General features: G+C 31.4%; 2 protein-coding genes across 2 annotated transcripts; both read right to left on the bottom strand.

The window, feature by feature from the left end:
* LOC134694410 (uncharacterized) lies at positions 1 to 6,112 on the bottom strand. Its single transcript, XM_063555420.1, has 7 exons — positions 6,101 to 6,112; positions 4,796 to 4,859; positions 3,316 to 3,405; positions 2,703 to 2,741; positions 1,637 to 1,863; positions 673 to 792; positions 1 to 133 (listed from the first exon to the last, which is right to left on the bottom strand). Exons 1-7 carry the CDS (start codon positions 6,110 to 6,112, stop codon positions 44 to 46), a joined length of 642 nt encoding a protein of 213 aa, XP_063411490.1. The 3' UTR covers positions 1 to 43.
* Positions 6,113 to 8,562: 2,450 nt separating this feature from the next.
* LOC134694409 (uncharacterized) lies at positions 8,563 to 14,863 on the bottom strand. Its single transcript, XM_063555419.1, has 4 exons — positions 14,857 to 14,863; positions 13,712 to 13,944; positions 10,035 to 10,154; positions 8,563 to 8,660 (listed from the first exon to the last, which is right to left on the bottom strand). The coding sequence occupies exons 1-4, from the start codon at positions 14,861 to 14,863 to the stop codon at positions 8,571 to 8,573; spliced, it is 450 nt and encodes a 149-aa protein (XP_063411489.1). The 3' UTR covers positions 8,563 to 8,570.
* Between the last annotated feature and the right edge of the window lie 8,530 nt (positions 14,864 to 23,393).

Genomic DNA, 23,393 nt, shown 5'->3' with positions numbered 1-23,393 from the left:
GTTAATGAAATAAAATCTGACATATTGAAAACATTCTGTAAGTTTAACTCCATGTCAGCACGTGTATTCTGTCTATTTGCGTTGGATTCACATGCTTCACCACTGGGGTTGTATCGCATTCCTGGTGGAAATACTGAAGAAGAAACATCATAAAACAGGCGGATATCTAGTTTGCATCAGACAATAAAAATGAAGCTTTATATTGTAAAGGGAACCAACTGATTACGTTGTCGTATTTACATTGTTTACATTATTTGCTGTGACATATTTCTTGAAATTATTTAAATGAGGAACATATCTCCTCATACAATTGTATTTCATGCCCACCTTTGGTTTTACGTTTTAATATTTTGTGTGTTTGTTAATAAGATCATCATTTGTTTGATAAGTTTTTGATTTTCTTATGGTTTGTCCTCGAGCACTTATGAATTGTTATTTTTTTACGAAATGCGCAATTCATATGGTGCAGTTACGTTTTTACCGTCAATGTTATTTTATCTGTTGTTATAGTCATTGATTTTTTTTATGTACTATACTTAAATTATAGTTAGAAAAGCGTAACGATCACATGTTTCTAAGCTTTCATCTAATAAAAAAATTCCCAATTATTTGTGGGATATTAGTAGTGTTTTTTTTGTCGTAGTTGAGAGTAATCATATATATGTCACCTACCCTGATCTCATTTCCATCACATGCTATAAGTATACCTGCCCGTCTTACATTTTCAAGATGGTAGAATATTGGTGTGTAGGGTTTAGCTGATTGTGAGCATGTACCACTACTCAACAGAACCTGTTGAAAAAGGCATTTTATCAAAATTGATACAAATAACGAAATGTGATACTTCTTTGATGGATACATCAGAAAAGGCAAAAGCAGCATTTTAAATCGTCAATAGTTAGCTGTGCGACGCCTCTTTGATGTCTAAAGTCGCAAATCTTCCGTTAATATCGTATATCATATGTTAAAGTCAAATTACATACACCTTGAATTATATCGTAACCTAAAGCGCGTTTTGTATTTAAAATAGGTCAGATATAATTATTGTTAATTTCGGTTGACACCTCATTAGCTAGTTGCAGCATATTTTTTATTCAAGCACTGATGCAGAAAGACAAGATGTACCAAAGGGTCGTCTCCGTGTCTTTGTGGATGTTATTTACTAGTCACGAGACAACACGGACCGAAACCCCAAATCTTAATACTTCAGCAACTTGTCTCGCGGACCATATTGATATCGAAACGTTTTTTTCACACAAGAATCAGATCCTGTTCGAGATCGGCTTATCTTAGGTAAATGCTTTTTTTCAATTTATTTTTCGATCATGCAGTCAATTAGACCTTCAATTTCTTCACCATAACTGATTTATCACTCCATAATTAAAAGAGGGACAAAAGATACCAGACGGAGAGTCAAATTCATAGATAGAAAATAACTGACAACGCTTTGGCTAAAAATAAGAAGACAAACAGACAAACAGACAAATAAAAGTACAGAGGACACTACACAGAAAACTAAAGACTTAGCAACACGAACCCCACCAAAAACTAGGGATGATCCCATGTGCTCTGGAAGAGTAAGCAGATCCTGCTCCACATGTGGAACCCGTCGTGTTGCTTATGTTAATCATGCTACCTGTTCTCCTTCAATCCAATTTGCACTGCCAGGTGCGTTGCACAGTGTCATAACTAAAGCATCATTATCATGGTGTTCATTATCGTTCTGACATATTGCAGCTGTTGAATTGTGGATGAACTGGTTTCTTGCGACAGCGTCGAATATTTTCACAATATCGCATAGTTTGGTATGTGGCTCAATTGTAGTTAAAGGAACATGAGTAGTGATTGGTGGGTTGGTTTTATCTTCAATAAAATGTAAAAGCTTATAGGAATACTGATTTTTCAACTCAGCGATACTGTGTGACTGAAATTGAATGTTTGCAGGTAGAGAGCAACACTGGTTCAATATTTGTTTGAAGACGGACTAAAACAAACTTTAGATTTAGCCTTCAATCTTGCACACGAAAGGTGGCTCGCAGGTCTAAATCCAATTTGTTTTTCAAATATTGGATTTCACGTTTTTTTTTTTCTATAAATGAACTTTATCCTATACTTAATGGAAATACTGAGTTATCGTTCATTTAAGCTCAATGTCTGCCTTTGAAATAATCATGCAATTTTGTTCAGATACTTTTTTTCTGTTGAACAAATAGAAGAAAAAAAGGTAAAATCAAAATTAATAAAGGACTTAATCACAGAAATTGCTAAATTTTACAATATTTTAGTATAAGTTCAGTTCATTTGAAAAAAAAAGATATAGGTCACCGATGAGTTAAAAAAGTTATTTAAATTTGTTCGCCATAAGGAGATAATTTGGAGCTTTTTCAATGATATTTACATTTTAAAAGACCTCTGGGGCCAAAACGAATTGATTTGTTTGTATGAATTTGGTACCATATCATAAAGTAATAACTAATTGAGTATTAAATACAATTTGTAATGTAAAACAATTTTTTCAATTTTTGCTGATGTGTTTGTACCCTCGAGCCTATGTAGATATTTTCAAAATAATCGTGTACAAGTAAGGATAAGGGTAAAACATACTCATTTGGAATAATTAATAATCATTTGTAAAATTTTCTTTGCTAATTGCCAATTGATAAAAGAAAAATTATCCTATTTAAAGTATGAATAGAACTTACCAGGGCATTGTATATCACAATGTCTACAGTGGTTGCATGCTGAAAAGGGGAGATAATTAAATAAAATATCATGTGTTAAGTTCCTTTACAAATGTTAACTTCTTAAAACAACTTTATGAAAGCCGTTGTGTATTGGTGTATTGATAAGCGCATCGGATTACAAACCCAAAGGTTCCTGGTTCGATCTCCGGTCTAGGAATTTTCAACACTCCCTATAAACCGTTTGCGATAAAAGTCCGTCGGAAAGGGATGATAAATGAAGAGAGATCAAGATCTCATGCCCGTCAAAGAACCTATGAATTGCTTTTTTTCTGCAGATCTTGAAAAAATATCATGTAAATATTGTTTAATGATACGAAGGAATTATATTTCATATTTTTTGTTGTTGATATGGTTGTCAGACATGTATGCTGCAGCGCTCTTGGTGCGATGATAAAGTGATTGAGGACAGTTGTATTATAAAAGAAATATAAATTTACTGCACTGGTCGAGCTGAGTTGTTTCCCATAGTTATGTTTTTTTAGTTTTTGTTCATAAATACGTTTGCGTTTGATGCTACGGATCAGAAAAGAAGTGCAATTATGTTCATGTTCACAACGGTAGATAAACATACCAGACGAATGATGATGATTACAGTAGCAGTCATAACATGTTTGCCATGTATCTGATCCTCTTGAACAGTCATTGTTATGCTGATGCTGACCTAAATAAATAAAAAAAAAGTAATATTTAGTTTAGGTTGATTCACGTATATGTAGAAATATATATATCTTTCTTATTTGATTTGCATATCTGTAAAAACCTGGAATTGGATTGGTCAATAAGTTTTTTTCTCTTGGATTACACTTTGATAAACCATGTTTCCGAAACTACTTTTGTAATTCATGCGCGATACACATTCTTGCAGGGAAACTGATATTTCAGCAATTACATATTAAAACACAAATTCATAACAGTTGTTTCTTTTGTAATGCATATATAACAAAATCTAAATAAAATGAATGTACTAAAGCTTCGAAAAATGTATAAAAAAAATCTAAATAAAATTGCGCGAAAATTCATGAATGATTTCGCAAAGACGACGTCATACGAATACAAACTTATTTCTTTACGTGTACGCTTCAAATTCGGATAATATCTCATTAAAATGACGTTTTGGAAGTAGGTGCTATTTCATTTTAATCTCCGTTGCATTTATAGAACATTAATGTATTATGAAAAGTCAATATGGCGGCCAACTCATTAGTTACGACCTGTCAGTTGTGCATGTGATGGTAATTATATAGGCCTATAGTAGCCTTTACACAAAAATATTTTAATAGAAAATTGCGAATATTTGGCTTAAGAATTATAAGGATTAAACACTATTTTTGATAACATATTTTACATAAAAGTCCTGAGGACTTTTATTCAGTTTGTGAGTTAATCGCCCCGGTTTACACCTCTAGAAAAAAAATGTGTTTAATCCTATAATATACTAATGTGCCAAAGCCGATAGAGTGTGACATTTAAACATAATTATGCTTCATACAAATCCTTTTGAAATTTTAATATGCCTTATAAACTTTAATTAAAGTCAAATAATGCATTTGACTACAGTTAAAAAAACAAAAGATGGCCCAGTTTGGATAAAACAAAAAAACATATGTCTACATAATGATGTGCATGACGAAACAATGTCTTCGTGAACTATGATGGACGCTTTAATAACAGAGAAAATATTATATAAACAAGATGATATTTGCAAACTAAGTACACAAGTGTATGCAATATACTTAATTTCTGAATTTTTAAAATGTTTTAATGTCATCTGTAATCTAGCGAGCTATTGTCCATCCTATAATTCTGTTGCTTTTTCTTAATTTTTTGTTTGTATATTTGTTGATATATTTCTATTTTTACTGTAAGGAGTAAAATAAGTACTAGTCAGATTGATGCAATGTTTTTTTTTCTGCATACTTAAAGTGCTTTATGCAATACCTAGCTGTGCATCTGTACATGTTGAAGAGAAGTTAAATAATATTATGATTCTTAATTAGGTAAATAAACTCATCATAGATAACAGTTTTACATTTTGTTCAAATTACACTTACTGCCGCCGGCGAGATATACTACTGGTATAGAACAAAGAAGAGTGAACAAAACTATGTTTCTCATCTAAAATGAACAGAAATATTCAAAAAGTTATTTAAAAAAAAATATGCCATGTTAAATGCTTAATGTGTGTTCTTGAACATAAATTTTAAATGAATAAAACATTTGGCTGTACTATTTTTATTCAATGTACAATATAAAATTATGTACCGGTAAATAAACTCAGTCCTTGGTCGCATAAGCTTTCAGTGGCAGATCCACGTCCTAGTAAGTTTAGTCTAGACAAAAGCTGTGTATTAACGTATGAAAACAAATATTTAATCTAAATGATATGAGACGTATGATACATGTGGAAGAGGACGTAGTCTGTATTATATTGAATGAATACTTTATTGCAAAAAGCATATATATGCTATAGCAACGAAAAACATATTTACAACATGACAAATGATAAACAGCAGAGAACAATACATATAAATCATTACAAGAAAGCAAATAACATTAAGTAACAATATGTGATCTGATTGACCACGCAGATTTTATGTAGTTACACAATTTTTTAATATGTAAAATAGACTTTGATTTAAATAGATACTGTAATTTAGTAAGGTTTGGCCAAGAACAATAGAATTTTGGCAAATATATAGGCCTATATTGGAAATAAATGTTGGTACTTGTTCTTACATATATATATTCTTATTTCGGAAAAATCGTATACTTTTCGGCATGACAGTTTCCATTTAAAACCGTAAAGTTACAAGTACACTGCTGCAAATTTATGATGATTGATTCATTGGTAGATTTTTGGTAAATTCTGGTTTCTATTTATTTTCTTATTGTTATGAGGACTCCGTCTTTGTCTCTCGTTATTTTAAAAAAACAAACAGGTCGAATTAATTTTTGACAGTTAGACCTCAAAACCGTCCAAACATTTTAACCTTAAATTGTTTAGAACGGTTTAAAAGTTCCATCGTAGAACAGCATAAGTACTTCCATCATATAACTTTTTTTTATCAGTCTTACTTCTAGAAAAGGTTTTTCCGGTGAATTTCAGGGTAAAACTTACAGTCGTGATGAATCAATAACTTCCAATATTAAATATATGCTAGAGTCTTGAATCACACACTTTGGTTAGAATACTTGTTTTGCCTAAATGGCTGTTTATTTATTTATATTTGTGTTCTTAATTTTCATGGATTGAAAAAAAAATTTGTTTTTTCCACATTTGATTTCGTAGTTTTGCCAAAATCTGCATACAAGTCTTTTTAAATCAAGAATCAGTAATAACCAAAGACGTAGCTTACCTGTTCCACCATGTCAAAGGAAATCAATGGTAGTTGGTACAGTCGACGGTTTAATATCCCATACCATTTAATTGATGCACAATAACTATGATGTAATATTATGCCACACTCATTGCACCATGCATAAACAATTGAACCACATACCATCGTACCGGATACTTTGAGCCTCTCCATCATACACGACACAAAATTTGTAATTTAAACCACAAAACAATTAATATCCAATATGGAACATCAATTCAAAGTGGAAAATATTTAAACAGTTTAAAGAAAATGTGTTGGTTGAAGAATAAATCAAGCACTCTAATTAAATTGACGACACCACTATAAATGCAACGAATACGTATTTGAACACCTATGTCTCTTAAGTGAAGCTCAATATTTGAAAATCCAAATTTTGGAGAGTTGATAAATCCACAAAAGGACAAAAAACTAAAGTCTAACACAGACAAGGAAGAGAAGATATGCCTGAGTAGAAACTCTTTTTAATAGTATTTAGATACCTCTATCGAATGAAGTTCTAGATACTATTCTAATAATACCATCGAGAACAGACAGTCAAAGATATTGAGACAATTCAAAAACAGAAATTTATATCAAGCTTTTGCTTTTCTTTTCCATACATACGGTGTTATTGCATTACCATTTATTTAATTACAACTAAAACTACCATTATAATATGTAATTCGAAATTGTTTCTATTTTTTATTTATCCATCTCTATCGTATATAACAAGATAATTACCCAAAATATATTTGCATCCAATCTTGACATTACGCAACATACTATTTTGTCGTGGTATTCGTTCTCTGCTGGAACATGTAAAATAAGTTTTAGTTTTAAAGGCCAAACCTTCTGCAAAGTTTGTATTTATCAAAAAATGTTGTCAAATGATTATATATTTCAATTATATATTTTAAATCTAAAATAAATAAAACATCATGTAGCTTTGAAAAAATAATTGATTTTCCTACAATTTTCGTTTTACCTAGTAAGAACTATAACATGTATAAGTAGAAAGTGATTTTTGTAACATTTGGTTTTCAGACCTTTGCATTTATATCAATTTTTCAAAATATTTGTTCAACCAATAATTGTTGACCTGTGTCCGAACTTACATCAGACCTGTTTTCTTGATCATGGATAAGTTATTTGTTTGATATAATATATTCCCAAAGTGTGTTTTCCTCAAAAGAAAGTCGAAAGATACCAGAGGGACATTTTAACTAAAAAGTCGAAAATAAACTGATTTTTGTTAACTAATGTTTGTTTGTCCGTTTTTTCTTTCTTATGGCTATATAAGAAAAAATCGAACTGACAAACAATAGCTAACAAACACAACATAGAAAAATGAAGACTGAGCAACTCTTTTCCCACCAAAACCTGGAGTATATTCAGGTGCTTCGGAAGGGTATGCAGATCTTCTTTGAAAATAGGCATCCGTGATGTTGCTCATGTCAAAAGAAACTAGATAATTATCCTAGTTATGGGTCACATTCGGGAAAAGGAGACATGATAGTAGTTACGACATTTGGACAGAAAAGAGGGACAAAAGATAGCAGAGGGGCAGTCAAACTCATAGATTGGAAAATATACTGACAACGCAATCGCTAAAAATATAAAGAAAAACAGGCAAAGAAAAGAACAGAAGACACAACATAGAAAACTAAAGACTAAGCAACACGAACCCCACCAAAAACTGAAGAGATCTCAAGTGCTTTGGAATGTGGCACCAGTTATGTTGCTTATGTTATTACACGTCCTGTAAATAGTATAATTCAGTAAGTCACAAAACCGTCACATTCATTACAAGGAAAGGGTATAGTAGTTACGACATAAGGAGCATATCTGTTATCGTCTTGGAAACGGATATTCCATAACGGTAACCAACTCATAAAAATGTCCGTAAAAATTACAAAGGAATGTCATCAACTTCAACACTTAAAACTTTTGGTTAATAGCTTCCTTGTGCGCAGCAATCATCTATCAAAGAAACCACGATAAACAATACAATCCCTTAGACACTCTGTATATATTATGTTGGCTGTTTGTATTTTGCTACATAGAAAATGAAAGTTTTCAACTGAATTATGTTTCCAACCGACCCTCATTGTCAATGTCAAGTTTTTAGTCAAGATAGCGGAAATTTTAGTTAAAGGATACTGCTAACTCCTCTTTCTAAGCAAATTCCTGTTTTATTGCACCAGTGGGAATGTCGATTGTTTTCTTTAAAAACACGTCCTCCAAACGTAATGATATTACAATGTCATGAAAATTTCGCCGAGTCTGAATTGGCATGTGGTGTGATACTTTCGTTATCAGAGAGACAGCCGGTCATTATATTTGAGCACGATAATTCCCTCTATTTATTCAAAATGTATTCTGAAACGCATAAACGGGTACAATACATTCTTCTAATACAATAAAAATTAACATATGTACTAAATTGTTTTTATTCTTGTTTTTTGTTTTAAGTCCATGTTAGCACATGTATCCTCTCGATACCATTTGAATTCACATGTCGAACCACTGGAGTTGTATCACACTCTTGAAAGAAATACTGTCAAATACAAAAAAAAACATATGGTTATAGCCGAAACAAAGAATATAAAAATTTTAATTTTTAATCTTTGAAGGTTAATGTCCTCTCCAATATTTTTCTTTGACGGATGACAATGATTATCTATGGTCATTTAGTGTAGCGTTGCGTGACACGGGGATGCCGACACGTATGCATTCTTTCACTGTTTTTTTATAAGATTCTTTAACATGAGCTGCTCGTTAAAAAATTGGAACGTACGTACATTCTTAATTTACTTTAGAAATTATTTATTGTTTATCTGGGTCTATATGAAATTGAGAATGGCAATGGGAAATGTGTCGAAGAGACAGCAACCCGACCATAGAAAAAACAACAGCAGAAGGTCACTAACAGATCTTCAATGTAGCGAGATATTCCCGCACCCGGAGGCGTCCTTCAGTTGGCCCCTAAACAAGTTAATTTCGATAGTGTATATTATCTTCCGAAGATCCAAGTTTTGTTTTTAAAAGCAGTAATATTTAAAGTAAAACGAATAGACAACTTTCGAGTTTGTTCGTCACCGGAAGAAACTCGACAATTATGCTCGCCTTTATAATGCCGTTTGCCAGCTAGAGGAGTTCGCCTTTATCACTATTAACGTTAATCAAGCGTCTTAGTGATCGTCATCATGCAGGATAAACTAGAAATAAAGTTTGTTATGTAGGTGCTAAATCACAATTCCCTAATGACAGCAGTGCTGGTTGTCAATTATTAGATTTCAATTTGACGAATAGTTCGTGCAATATAGCATGATAGTTTTAAAACCACCTGTCAACATAGAAACGGAAGTGACGATGCCTCTAAACGCAAGAATAATGTTCACTTAAACCAAAGATTTTGACGAAAATGCATCGAACTCGAAAGTAGTCTATAAGGAGAAAAAAATAAAAGTATTTCAAATTTTCAAAAAAGTAAGTTTGCCAAAAACGCACTTTTTTTCGTGCATTATTTGTTTGTTCGGTATTCCAAGCCGCATTTTGACTTAATAAGGAATTATCAATATAGACAAAGCAAGGTGCTTTGGTTTTCTGTGAAACACTAAGCAAATGGTTTTCAAGAAAGATTAATGTATATTTCTTCATTTTTTTTCCGGTGAATATATTCGTTCTTCATATGGGATTCAGGCGTCACTGACAAGTCTTTTTGTAGAAAATCTTTCGTCAGGCGTACACACTTATAAACTTTGTCTCTCTGATGAGCTATTTTGATATTTTTATTTTCGTTTGAATTAACATTATGTACATTGTATTTTCTCATTTACATGTATTTATTTCCAAACAATATTAGTTGTACATTTTGATTTGTTATTTATCTGTTGAAAATTACTTTCTGTATTACAATGAAATAACCTACCCGTATTTCACTCCCGCTGCATGATATAAGTATGCCTGCAAGTCTAACATTTCCTTCATGGTAAAATATTGGCGTATATGGTTTTGCTGATTTTGAGCATGTGCCATCCCTCAAAAGAACCTGGTAATAGTAAAAGTATATAATTAACAATTTTTTATTATGTTTATCGAAAGAAAAATCGAAAATAATGAGACACTTGTATTAAAGCAGATAAACATAGATGCATTATTTTAAAATCACTAAAACTTTAATTTCCACCATGATTGAAACAGTAACGTAAACACAGAATAACAAAAAATACTGAACTGTACAGTAAGTTTAAAAATAAAAGCTCTCATTAAATGGCAATATCAAAATACAATTGAGAATGGAAATGGGAAATATGTCAAAGCAACAACTACCCGATCAAAGAGCAGACAACAGCCGGAGTCCACCGATTGGTCTTTAACGCATCGAGGAAATCACACACACGGAGATGGTCCTCAGCTGGCTCCTAAACAAAACTGTGTACTAGTTCAGTGAACACATCTAACGAATATAAACAATTATCATATTCCTGACTTGATTGGTTTAGGAAGATGTGGTGTGAGTGCTAATGAGACAACTCTCCATCCAAATAACAATTTAAAAAGTAAACCATTATAGGTTAAAGTACGGCCTTCAACACAGAGCCTTGGCTCACACCGAACAACAAGCTATAAAGGGCCCCGAAACTACTAGACTAAGTGTAAAACCATTCAAACGGGAAAACCAACGGTCTAATTTATATAAACAAAACGAAAAACGAGAAACACGTATATATTACATAAACAAACGACAACTACTGTACATCAGATTCCTGACTTAGGACAGGTGCAAACATTTGCAGCGGGATTAAACATTTTAATGGATCCAAACCTTCTCCTTTTTTCTGAAACAATAGCATAACATCACGACATAGAAAAAAATACGATAAAATATCAATTGGCAGACATAACTCAATCAAAAAACGTATGATTAAACAATAAACGAATAAATTTGATCTGCGATATCTGAATACAAAATCACAGTTAATTAAATATTAGAGACAAACATTCATGACCAAAAAGCTAACAAATAAATTCAAACACAGGACATCACTGAGAAATATCTAACCAATCAATGTTCACTTTTGAAAAAAACCCGTTTTTTATAATCTTGAAGTTTATATAAATGTTGTAAGAATAATTGAAAAATTGAAGATATTACAAATAATCAAAGCTGGTGTACAGACAAGATCCATATAAATAAAAAATAACAAAAGAGCTTAAAAAACAGTATCAACAGGTCGAATTAACAAGAAAATACGATTTGAGAGTACTCGCAGTTACTGACAGCTAGTAAAAAGCCAAAGCCAATTAATAATAAAAAATCATGCATCAGAGACTAAAATCGACTAAAACACATCCTGACTTGATACATGCATTTCCTTTTACAGACAATGGTGGATTAAATCTTGGTTTCAATACCTACAGAAAACACAAATATGTATTCTCTACTCCTGCTACTGTCGGGTTGTTGTTACTTTGACACATTACCAATTTCCATTCTCATTTTATACTGTAAAGTAACGAGTTCATTCAATATGTTATTGTACCAAAATTTTAATCTAGCTGATTGTCAATATAATATCAAGATGTATTGCGTTGAAGAGATTTTTTTTCATTTCAAAATAAAATGTGACCAAAACAGGTTGTCTTTGTTATTTTCACATGACATTTGTGCAAGGTAATTTTTTCAAGTAGTACACCATCCTTAATTGTTGTCATACATTTAACGTTTAAACCTGCAGCGCTTGTTTTACGTCAGATATCTGATACTCATAGGTTGTCGTTTTTAGATGTGGTTCATAAATGTTTCTCGTACTGTTTTTTATATAGATTAGACTATTAGTTTTTCCCGTTTGAATAGTTGTTTTACACTGGTCATTTTTAGGCCCTTTATAGCTTGTTGTTCGGTGTAAGTCAGAAATCTTTGTTGAAGACCGTAATTTGACTTATAATGGTTTAATTTTACAAATTATCACTTAGATTGAGAGTTGTCTCATCGGCACTAATACTACATCTTTTAATATTTATTTTCATTGTAAAGTTATATATATAAATTGAATGGGAACAAAACTATGAATTTTCCAATAACTAAGGATTTTCTGCCCCTGTGTTTATTATGAGTTACTATGCAATCACTGGGTCAACGTCACTGCTTGTTTCACCCGGTGATATAACGAACCTACTTAGTCGTACTTTTGTGTTGGCCCGAATTTTTATTTATATAGTGAGAAAAAAGGTACATTTAACATTCGTTAATCCTTTATTGAACTACTTGCTGTTTCAACAAAATACTCAATGTAACGCATTTTGTAGCCTTGTTACATGCATACTAATCCAGGCTGAATATTCAGAAACACATATTTTTATTTTAGGATTTTTTTTTCTAAAATTTTCATATAATCATAATACCATTTAAGATCATATGAAAATACAGATACTACACATGCTGTAGCGTGAGCTTTACGGAAATAATTGCTAGCTTCCTTGTTCTACCATGATCGATTGATTCTATGTATTATCTGTTACTATCGACGAAAGGAGAGACAGCCTGGTATACTGTTTCTGATACTTTGTTATTGTATATCTTTGGAGCAGAATCTGCTTACCCTTCCGGAGCACCTCAGATCACCCCAGTTTTTGGTGGGGTTCGTGTTGCTTATTCTGTCTAGTGTATTATTTTTCCGTTTATCTTTTTCATTTTTAACCATGGCGTTGTCAGTATACCTTCGATTTATTAGTTTGATTGTCCCTCTGGTATTTTTGGAATGCAAGTTCATTGCAAATGTTGGATATTAATAGAAAATGGTAAGTTTTGTTTTATTGTTTTTGTTTCTTATAAACCCTTTTCGTAAAAATGTGTTTGTTAATTTAACCCGTAATCTAAAATTCGTCATAACAAATTGAAAATATGGCTGCATCGACACCCCTTAAAACACCCTAAAAACAAAGACAAACATTGAATTCGCTTTGATACTGTTAACATATTAACAATTTCTTACGTTTAAATTGTTCGAAATGCTACGGATTTTCTACCCAAAGAAATGATTATCTAAGACTGTATTTTGCAAAACCTTTGAAGTCTTATGTTTTAGGAGACGAGCGTCTGATAAGACAACTCTTAATTCTTGAATCAACGATGATTTCTTTTCACAAACAAAAATTTCGCCTTCACACAGTTTGCCGCTAAATCAAAGGGTCTTATTGTTGCGAAAAGGAAAATCATGTTCCACATTTTTATGATATTCAATTCATTGGTTGTTACTATCATGATTATAGTAAGTAGAATGATTCGTTATATTTTGTCTGATGATTTTAGTGATACTTCATGAATGTTCAATACAATTATGGTATAATACAATTATGAAGAATACTGTGATAAAATTTCAAGAAAAAGACTTCTGTTCGTTCATGAAATGTGAATTTTTCTATCCCAAAACGCGCGTTTTGTCTAGATGAGACTCATCGGTGACGCTTAGATCAAAATAGTTCAAAAGCCAAACAAGTATAAAGTTGAAGAGCATTTAACTGGTTTAAGCTTGCAAAACTTACTACGTTTCATTTTGCCGATATTTTGCATTTTTTCTTAATACATGTGGTATACATTTGTACCTGTTCTCCCTCAATCCACTTAGCACTCTCAGGTGCATTGCACAGTGTCATAACTAGAGCATCGTTATCATGACGGCCCTGGCCGTTATGACATGTTGTAGCATTCAAATTCTCGATAAACTGGTTTCTGGCAACAGCGTCAAAAATAGCAACAATGTCGCATGAACTGGAATGTGGTTTACTTGTAGTTATAGGTGAATCAGTCACAACTGGTAATGGTGCATTCGTGTGAACTTAAAAACAAAGGGTGTAAATAAAATATGAAAAAAATGTTAAATCATGTCACCCAATTTATTTTATAGTATAACAAATTGATAACGTCAATTTTATGTTAACAAAGTGCATATCTCGTTGACTGATTGACACAAACTGATTGAATTGCACGACATAAGAATGACGCAATACTGGGTGCGACGATAGCGTTTGCGTCTCGTATTATCCGTGCACCATAGCCAGGTCATGTAAATTCACAATCAGTCAAAATGTCAAAAGCGGTATAAGGATACAACTAGTAAAATTTTCTTATCTGACATCTTGTTTTACCAGATATTAAAGAGCATATCCATGTTAATATGCACACTCACTAGCGTTACGTGTTAGCTGGGTATGTGAACATCATGATGCAGCGTGTATGCAACTGCAAAGAAATACTTTCAAATTGATAATGGAAATGGAGAACTAGTATTATAAATTTGAATATATTACTTATCAATGGATGGGAACATTTTCTCTTATAAAATTATATAGCGAAATTTACACAAAAAAATGATAACTTCGAGCACAGAAGACTAAGTTTATGATGTTTGAATTGTATGCATTGGTTCAAGAATTGGAAGAACATTATTTTTCACCGGTAACGCGTTTCTTATGACTTTAAGTTTTCCATATTTGGTAATATTTTCCAAGGTTAAGTTGGTTGTAATTTTTGCATGTGTATATTCTTTTTAACTGATGTTATACGGATACTAGATCATCCAGCTATAAAATAATGCTTCACACACTTTCTACAAAAGAATAAGGAAGTCAGGAATATGACAGTGTTTTTTTTCTCGTTTTGTGTGTTTGAGTTTGATTTTTTTTTATCTGATAACGAACTATCAATTTTGAATTTTCCTTGGAGGTCGGTATTTGTGGGTTTTTTTTACTTTTCATTTTTTATTTGATTTGAGAAAATATGGTGTATAGTTTGGTACTGGTCATTGATAGGTTGTTAAAGTTTAATTTTATATATATTGTTTGATTCTAAGTTGTCATCATAATCTGAAAATGGTTTTCAGGGACATAATGATAAATATATTCTATCCATGTTGATCTATTTACATTCGTGTGATACTTGAACTACACACTTTATCGGAGAAAAATCATTGGATATATAGCATTTTGATATTATAACTATACCAGTTATCAACAATACCAGGGTTATAATTTAGTACGCCATACGCGCGTTTTGTCTACATAAGACTCATCAGTGACGCTCATAACAAAATATTTAAAAAGCCAAACAAGTAAAAAGTTGAAGAGCACTATAACATTTACTACATTTCCTGTGTTGAGGATACCGTCTGTATTTAACAAAGACAAAAATGGTATCAAAAATCGATTGAATTTTAACAAATACGAATCACAAACCAATACTGAGAGAAACTAATAGTTATTCCTCAACTATAAGAGGAAAAACACGGAACAACAGAAGTACTGACGTGCTACAAAAATAATCGCCAACAGACATGTAGACAAGGACTATGAGATAACAACTACCACATCCCTGGCTTGGTAACGGGCATTTTTAGACAACGGTGGTTTGAACCCGGTTTTATGGCTAACTAAACCTCTCGCTTATATGACATTGTTACAAATATCGCTTTTCTCTATGAATTCATAAGGTTACTGAAGAAAAAAACTTACCTTCGCAATGTACAAAACCATAACACAATCCGCAGTCCTTGCATTCTGAAAAAAGGCCTTGATTTCAAAGGTCTTAAACTATTTTGTATTTCAACATATGTTCAATATCGATTGTTGATCAACTTTGTATTTTTAGTATAGCAATAACTATCGACGAATTGCTCGATCGGTTTATGGAATATAATATCAAAACTATTACAACCCATTGTATATTTATAACAAATCTTCCCTCATTTTGTCAATATTGTTATATAATGATTTAAAAAAAGGAAACTATTTCATTTGATGAAACAGTATTGTCGTAACAACACCAGTACAATGCCCTATATATCACATATAATTTCATGTTTGAGCGTATGTAAGTTAGTGTCACTGCTTCATAAAGTTTTAACTGCTTTAACTGGGTACCAACGTAAACTGCTTCATTCAAAGGATAAGTCCATTATCCAGATAGGAAAATTATGACATTATGGAAGCAAACAATCGAATAGGCGGAAACATATAAGTACACTAAATAATTCATATAATTTGAATCGTTTAATTTCTCTGCCTTTAGTTTATTGTCTCCCAGTTACTTATATCATGAAAATAAATACCTAAATTCAAAATTAAAAAAAAAGATTAAAAAAAGTATATAGTAATGTGTTTTATAAAGGGCTAAAATGTTGTTGTTTTTTTTTTTGTATTTTTTTTTATAATTTTTCGCATAACCAGAGGTTTGGGATAAATACAGACCATTACATGGGATTATATGTTTGAATCACTAGCCAGGTAGAAGATGATTATAATCAGTCGTATGTTCTTTTGATTATCAAAATTCAAGAACCTCATCATTGAAGTACCTTTCTATAAAATTATGTCAACATGGTTTGTGATGAAAATAAGAATACCAATCTTGTTTAATAAACCTTTTTGATTGAAAAAAAAAAGATTTTGCATTACATATTAATTTTAACGCTCACAACATGCTACAAATACAGAAAACTGAAAGACATCAGCATTTGAATTTTTAAAATGAGTATTTCCTTGCTGCATTCAAACTGTTATCAAAACCTATACGATCTGCAAAACATAGCTCCATTTTCACAACAGGTCATTAAAATTTATATATGAGATAACAAGACGTGCGTTTCGTTTACATGGCATATCTACGATTTGTGATTTAAAATGTTGAAAGTCAAGATAAATAACGAAGTGGAAGGCAACTTTCGATTAAATAAATCATTTTTTTTTACCAAATCCGGAGACAGAAAAACTTTGTTATTCCAATTCTAATGTTTGAAACGTTTATTTTCAGTGATAAGTTGTACATGATACTCTTGGAACGAGGCGTCAACAATCAGAAGCATCTGATACGGCTTTTTTTTTTATTTTTTTATTGGTTAACGAAGTAAAATAAAAATAAAAATCTAAGAATATGATGATTTATAAGGTTAAAGATGAAATGACATTCCATTGTTGAACAAGTATTAGCTTAAAAGCAATTGAAATCGTCCATCGTTAAAAATGTTGACCATGTCGACATTAAGGAATGACTGTAATATATTTCGGTCTATGAAGAAATAACGGGTTATTCTAAATTGTGTACTCATTTTTAATATTATTTCGAATAGACAATAAAAATATAACACTCATTCCTTGCAGTTTAATTCTAAATTTTCAATTCCAGTTTCAGCCAGAATAAAGCATGAAAAAATGTTGATATTGTCAATGTCACATGAAAGCATTATGTATATGAGCTAAAAGACAAAACACTTTCAGCCAATTAAGAGACGCATTCCACCCAATTAGAAGACGCGTGCAATCCAACATTAAATTATTAACAAATAAATTTGAAGTAAAATTGACCATAGAGAAATGGTTTACATGTATAATTGAATAGATTTCCTAAAAGTCAATGGCCAAATACGAAACTGAGACGATATACGTCGTTAGCAAACAAGAGCATATAAGAAATAACAAAATCCATATCTCCTTCATTTAAAGTTCCCGTGTCATGTAAACATTTTGCGGAATACGGACTCAAAAATCTTTTATAGGTTTGTAAATATATACAAGAACCATTCAAATCAGATCGTAGAATGAACATTGTGATATTCTTTCAGCAAAGAGAGGATGCATGATCCGTATCATAATAAAGTCGTTACATAACCTAATTGTATATTTGCGTATTAGGTGGTAAAAATATACGATTATCGGTTCAAGGATATCATATAATTTTTTATTTCTATTTCTACTGCTTTTTGGTGTAGAAACTACGATAAATGTTTAGGAAACCTTCTGTGACGAGCAACATTTTCTGTGTCAAATTTAGCAAATTCGTTCTTACTACATTTATTTCGAAATTCCGGAATCTTAAAAAAATGCCTTTTTGTATCCAAAAAAGATGCGGCACTATATAAATAACATATAACTGAGAGGGTGATAGAGCAGATTGTTACCCAGAGAACACATTATCAACAGCGGCAAAGGTGTGTGTTATTTTATTTATTATACTGAACGTTTTATCATTATAGTCTTTTACAGAATAATTTTATTTTAAAAGTATTTTCTATGCCGTCACGCACATAATAAATGTACGGATGTTAGAAAAAAATAACAAATAAAATGTTGTTTTTTTTTATTCTGACAGTCCAATAATAAAATCTGAACCAACACGTAGATTTTTAACATTGTCTTTTTGAAATTACTTGATTTAAATTCAATGCATTGTCCGTTAAACTATCGGTTTTGATGGTTCTAGACGAAAGGGTAACATTAAAAAAAATGTGTCACCCTTTCAGCTATGTAATAGAGTAAATTAACACCCTCGTATTAGCCAATCAAAATATGGCATTTTAACGTGAAGTATAATAACATATATTGTTTGCGGTTACATATACACCCAACAGTGTTGATCATTCAGATTTTGTCAGTTTTATCAACGGATCTTTTATATTGAAAATGCAAAACCCCAAAAGGCAAACATTGTCGCCTAGGTAAATAGCTACTTCATCTATACGTATAATCATGATATTAATGTCTAAATTTGAACATACAAGATACATAATAAAATTATCTTAACTACGTTAAGCTTACTTCTTATATCATGATCACATTTGCATTTTTGACAATCATCCCATGTACTGGATCCTTTAGAACAGTGGTGGTGTCCATGATCTTAAAAAAGAGTTATCTAAACGTTTACTTAAATACTACAACCATTTATTTATTTATTTTATATGCAGATAAGAATCATCTTAGACTACTTTCCATGAAACCATTACAGTTTATGACGTTTCTACACTAAGTTCATTTGATGTCTTCTGACTTACATTTAATTATAAGCCTCATGAGAAAACATGATTCATTCATTAGATTGGACTGGTTTTGTACTATATTTCAGCACTGGATAACGTTGGTATATGAAAACAACGAACTGTTCTATTCATGTCAAAGTGTTAAATTTACTTTAATTTAGTAATATATTTATAAAACTTTGTAATATAGTTACCAACAACAAAAAGATCTGCTTGTTTTACATGGATGGCACATAACAAAGCAAGCAGTACAAATTTGTTCATCTGAAATCGAAATGAAATAAGTATGACAAAATAATTAATACTGGTTCTCTGTAACAATTTAAACTCTTACATAGGGAGTGTGGCACGCATGGTCATGGATTTTCTTCAAACTTCACACATTTACTAGTCTTGATGAAACAAACAAACAAATGCAAAATTTTGGTTGCTAGGCTTTTTTCAACATAATTGTTCACAGTAAATGATTAAGAGAAAGATTTTTTTTAATTTTATTAAATATATGCAAATATGTAATTTAATAACTGATATTTTCTTATTCATTTTTCAATCATAATCACATACTTCCCCATTTTAATGTAGTTTGCATTAGATTAAAAATACCCTTTTGAGGTAATTTTTGAATGCTCACAATATTTTTTTGCGGACACATGAGTTAAAGTAAACCATAAATTCTTAAATACCATGGTCTTATCTTATCAATGATGAATAGAATGTTTTTAATGAAAGGAGGGGGCGGGCCCTCTGGGCTCCCTTTATCCGCCTATGGTGGCGCAATATTAGAATTAGTGATCAAACGTGTCAAATTATAACCGGTAATATACAACTCAATTTACAACACAGTTAAATACAGTATCCTACTCAGTACCATAAACAGTATTAATAATCCGGTGCTTGTCAAAGTACTCTAAACTGTATAAAGATGTAACTATAAAAAAAATGTTCTTATAAATTTTAAGCAAATCCTATAAGATATAAATAAGTATAAGGTAGTTCTAGAAGTCCATAACTAGTAGTGGACTTCTTGTAGTTCAACGACCAAGACACTGTCAGCGTTGGTCAGACCAAATTCTACACCAAAAACATATATTTTTCTGCTTTATTTTAATAATATGAAATAACACAGAAATTTAATCGGTCAGGTCGTTGTTGGTCAGGTAATTGTCAGCGTTAGAAAGGTCACATTTTCTGAACTTTTATGATTTTTTAAATATTTTTTGCTCTATTTTTTCATTTAAATATTAAATGATTAAATTTTATTATATTTCAAATTTAACATAAATCCTTTAATAAATAAAAAAGTTATAAGCATTTTCTTTTGTTCCTGTCATTGTTAGCCTTTGTCAGGTCACGTTTACAAGACAGCTATTAAACCAAGAGTTCCAAATTGTGAAATTGAAATCATCCCTTCGTAAATTTTACGGACGCCATCACGAGTTTGTTGACCGTTATGGAATAACCGTTTCACAAATGATATCGAATATGTTCCTTACGTAGTAACTACAATCCCCTTCCCTTTGATGAATGTGACCTACCGCATTAGACTATTTACCGGATGTGTAATCACATAAGCAACACGACGGGTGCCATATGTGGAGCAGGATCTGCTTACCCTTCCGCAGCACCTGCGATCACCCCTAGTTTTTGGTGGGATTCGTGTTGTTTATTCTTTAGTTTTCTATGTTGTGTCATGTGTACTTTTGTTTTTCTGTTTGTCTTTTTCATTTTTAGCCATGACGTTGTCAGTTTGTTTTAGATTTATGAGTTTGACTGTCTGATTGGTATCTTTCGTCCCTCTTTTAATGAAGATTTGAAAAAAGTTTTTCTTCTATTTATGTTTTGAATCTGAAACTATTACACTAAGTTAGTGCCATAGTTCCAAATTGATTGGTCTTAATTTATAAGAACTCGAATTTGGCATAAATCCTTTGAGAAATAAAATAGTGATTATCGTTTTAGTTTTGGTACAGTCATTAGTGTAACCCACCAAAGGGAGATAATTCGTAGTGTTAGGAAGATTGCACAATGATCATTTTTTTGAAATTTATTTTGCATGTTTCAAAGGAGTTTACCCATAACTCTTTTTTTTTTATTTTTGACTAAAACAAGACTGAAATTAATAATTATTGTTTTTGCATTTCTTTGTAATAGATGTAGCTGCATAATTTAACAGCACTACACCAAATATTGCATTTTTCTCAAAAATCCGAACTTCCTCTGCTGTTACCATGGCAACCAAGCAATAAATTTATCGTGCCGAAAAAGTTTAAGCGGTTACAGATAATGAGTATTAAATAGTTCATAATCAAAGTAATATAATTTAATACACCAGACGCGTGTTTCGTCTGCATAAGACTCATCAGCGACGCTCAGATCCAAATAAGTATAAAGCCAAACAAATACAAAGTTGAAGAGCATTGAGGACCCAAAATTCAAAAAAAAAGAGCCAAATACGGCTCGGTTTGTCTATGCCTGCGATAAGAAAATCCCTAGTATTTCGAAAAATTCATACTTTTTAAACAGGAAATTTAAAAAAAATATATCATATAATTGATATTTATGTCCACACCGAAATGCATACTTGGGCTGGTAACGACACGTCCACCAGTAGTGGCATCGACCTATTGATGTAAAGAGTTATCAAAGGTACTTGCCAGGCTTATAATTTGATACGTCAGACGTTGATCATGCGTTGGGTCTACATCAGACGCATCAGTGACGCTTAGATCAAAATAGTTCAAGAGCAAACTTGTTTTTCCTTCATTTCTACATTTTAGGTATTCGTGTATTCAGTGTGATTTTGGTAGGTTCTGTATGCACCCGGTTGATTTAGTTTTCATTTTTGTTATATTTTCATTTAACTTTCCTTTGTCTATCTTTTTCTTTTTCTTTTTTGTTTTGTAAAACAGAGTAGATAAAGAATACCTACAGTAACAGTGAATGAATTAGATCCAATGGATGTATTATTGTTTAATCTCACAAAGTTTGACGACTTTTTAATGGACCAAGGTAGCTAAGAACGTGACTACCAGTGTTAGATAAGACTAACGGTATCACGTTTTGAAGTATACAATGGACACAAGTTCATTTTTAATCATTAGGTCAGATCCGTTCATGTTACTGTGTTTTTGACCTAAGTAAACAATAACAAACTATCAATTGAGTTTGCACTAATTACTCAAAACTTGAAAGTGTTTAAGTAATACTGCTGGACGACTCACATAAAATATAACATCAATTAGACAATTGCATATAACAGCAAAGGGCATCCAGTTAAAAGCCTCCAGTCTTCCAAACCCGAAAGATTTTTATTCAAACTCCAAAACGTCTGCTGAAGTCTTAAATATGTGACTAAATTAAACAGATACCTCAGTATGAAATGTTCGTTTTTTGAAATTGTTCTTTTGTTTGTGCCCTTCGTCTACTAATTTTCGGTCTGTTTGTACTTATCAACTATGGTATCAGAATTGTATTTAAGCTTATTGTAATGTAATTTAATTTTGGATGTAACGCGTCTTCTGATTGGCTAACGTTATTTTTTTATGAGCCCATAAACATAATTTAGTCATGTGACCGTGACTTCATCAACGTTATTATTAATAATTAAATTATAAGAAATGACTGTAATACTTTTTCTGTATATTCGAAATAACATAAAAAATGTGGTGTACACTGTTAAATAACCCGCTACGCGCGTTATTCAGTGTGCACCAATTTTTTTATGTTATTTCTTTATAGACAGAAAAAACATTACAGTCATTCCTTAAATGTTTTGTTAATTTAATAACTTAACGTTTTGCTTAAACGTCAATTATTGATTAACCAAATAATACTTTAGAAAAAATATACGATCTTCAACAACTATCAGGTGTCTTAAATAAATACTTAAGGGAGATAACTCTGTAAAATCAGCTAAACGTTTTAATTACGTTGTGTTGTTAAGGTAATATTAAGCTTCTCAATAATCAAAATAAGTGTTTGTCCACCTGCTATATAACCAGTGTAATTTTTCTGATAAAACGGTTGGTTCAAATTTTTTAGAATTTTTATATTTTGGTCAAAGGGTCAAAGTAAATACTTTGTCAAAATTTCAAGAAAATTAAACGAGCCAAATTAATTTTAGTTAAAGTGTTGGGTACCACTTCAAGTGATTTAAGATTGAGGATAACCAGCATTATCTTGTTTGTTTTAGGCCACAATCTACATATACATGTATACATAATAATATGGACAATGTGATATTTCAATTTGTGGTTCACTTCTATCAATAACATCCACGAACGTAGGTATCCAAAGAATAATAATGAATTCACTGTATGCCAATTAAGCTATTAATCGCCAGGAGTAAACAAAAATGTGATATATCATTCAACTGAAACCTTCTTAAATATGTTTGTAATACAACATTAAAATATATATAATAACAAAATTGTCATGACACTTGATATCAATATACTTTTTTTTTCTGGAAATATAGT

Source organism: Mytilus trossulus, chromosome 13 (assembly GCF_036588685.1).
Source record: "Mytilus trossulus isolate FHL-02 chromosome 13, PNRI_Mtr1.1.1.hap1, whole genome shotgun sequence".
In the NCBI taxonomy this organism is placed as follows: domain Eukaryota; kingdom Metazoa; phylum Mollusca; class Bivalvia; order Mytilida; family Mytilidae; genus Mytilus; species Mytilus trossulus.
Note: the sequence above shows the minus strand (reverse complement) of the source record. Positions and strands in the feature narration are given on the sequence as shown.

Bases quoted from the DNA above. Each gene is read 5' to 3' on its own strand.
- LOC134694410 (XM_063555420.1), bottom strand. The intron at 3,406-4,795 runs GTAAGTGTAATT...TTATTTATTTAG, and splicing joins AGTATATCTCGCCGGCGGCA to GTCAGCATCAGCATAACAAT. The intron at 2,742-3,315 runs GTATGTTTATCT...TCCCCTTTTCAG, and splicing joins TAATCATCATCATTCGTCTG to CATGCAACCACTGTAGACAT.
- LOC134694409 (XM_063555419.1), bottom strand. The intron at 10,155-13,711 runs GTACAAATGTAT...TACTATTACCAG, and splicing joins AGTGGATTGAGGGAGAACAG to GTTCTTTTGAGGGATGGCAC. The intron at 8,661-10,034 runs GTAGGTTATTTC...TGTATTTGACAG, and splicing joins GCAGCGGGAGTGAAATACGG to TATTTCTTTCAAGAGTGTGA.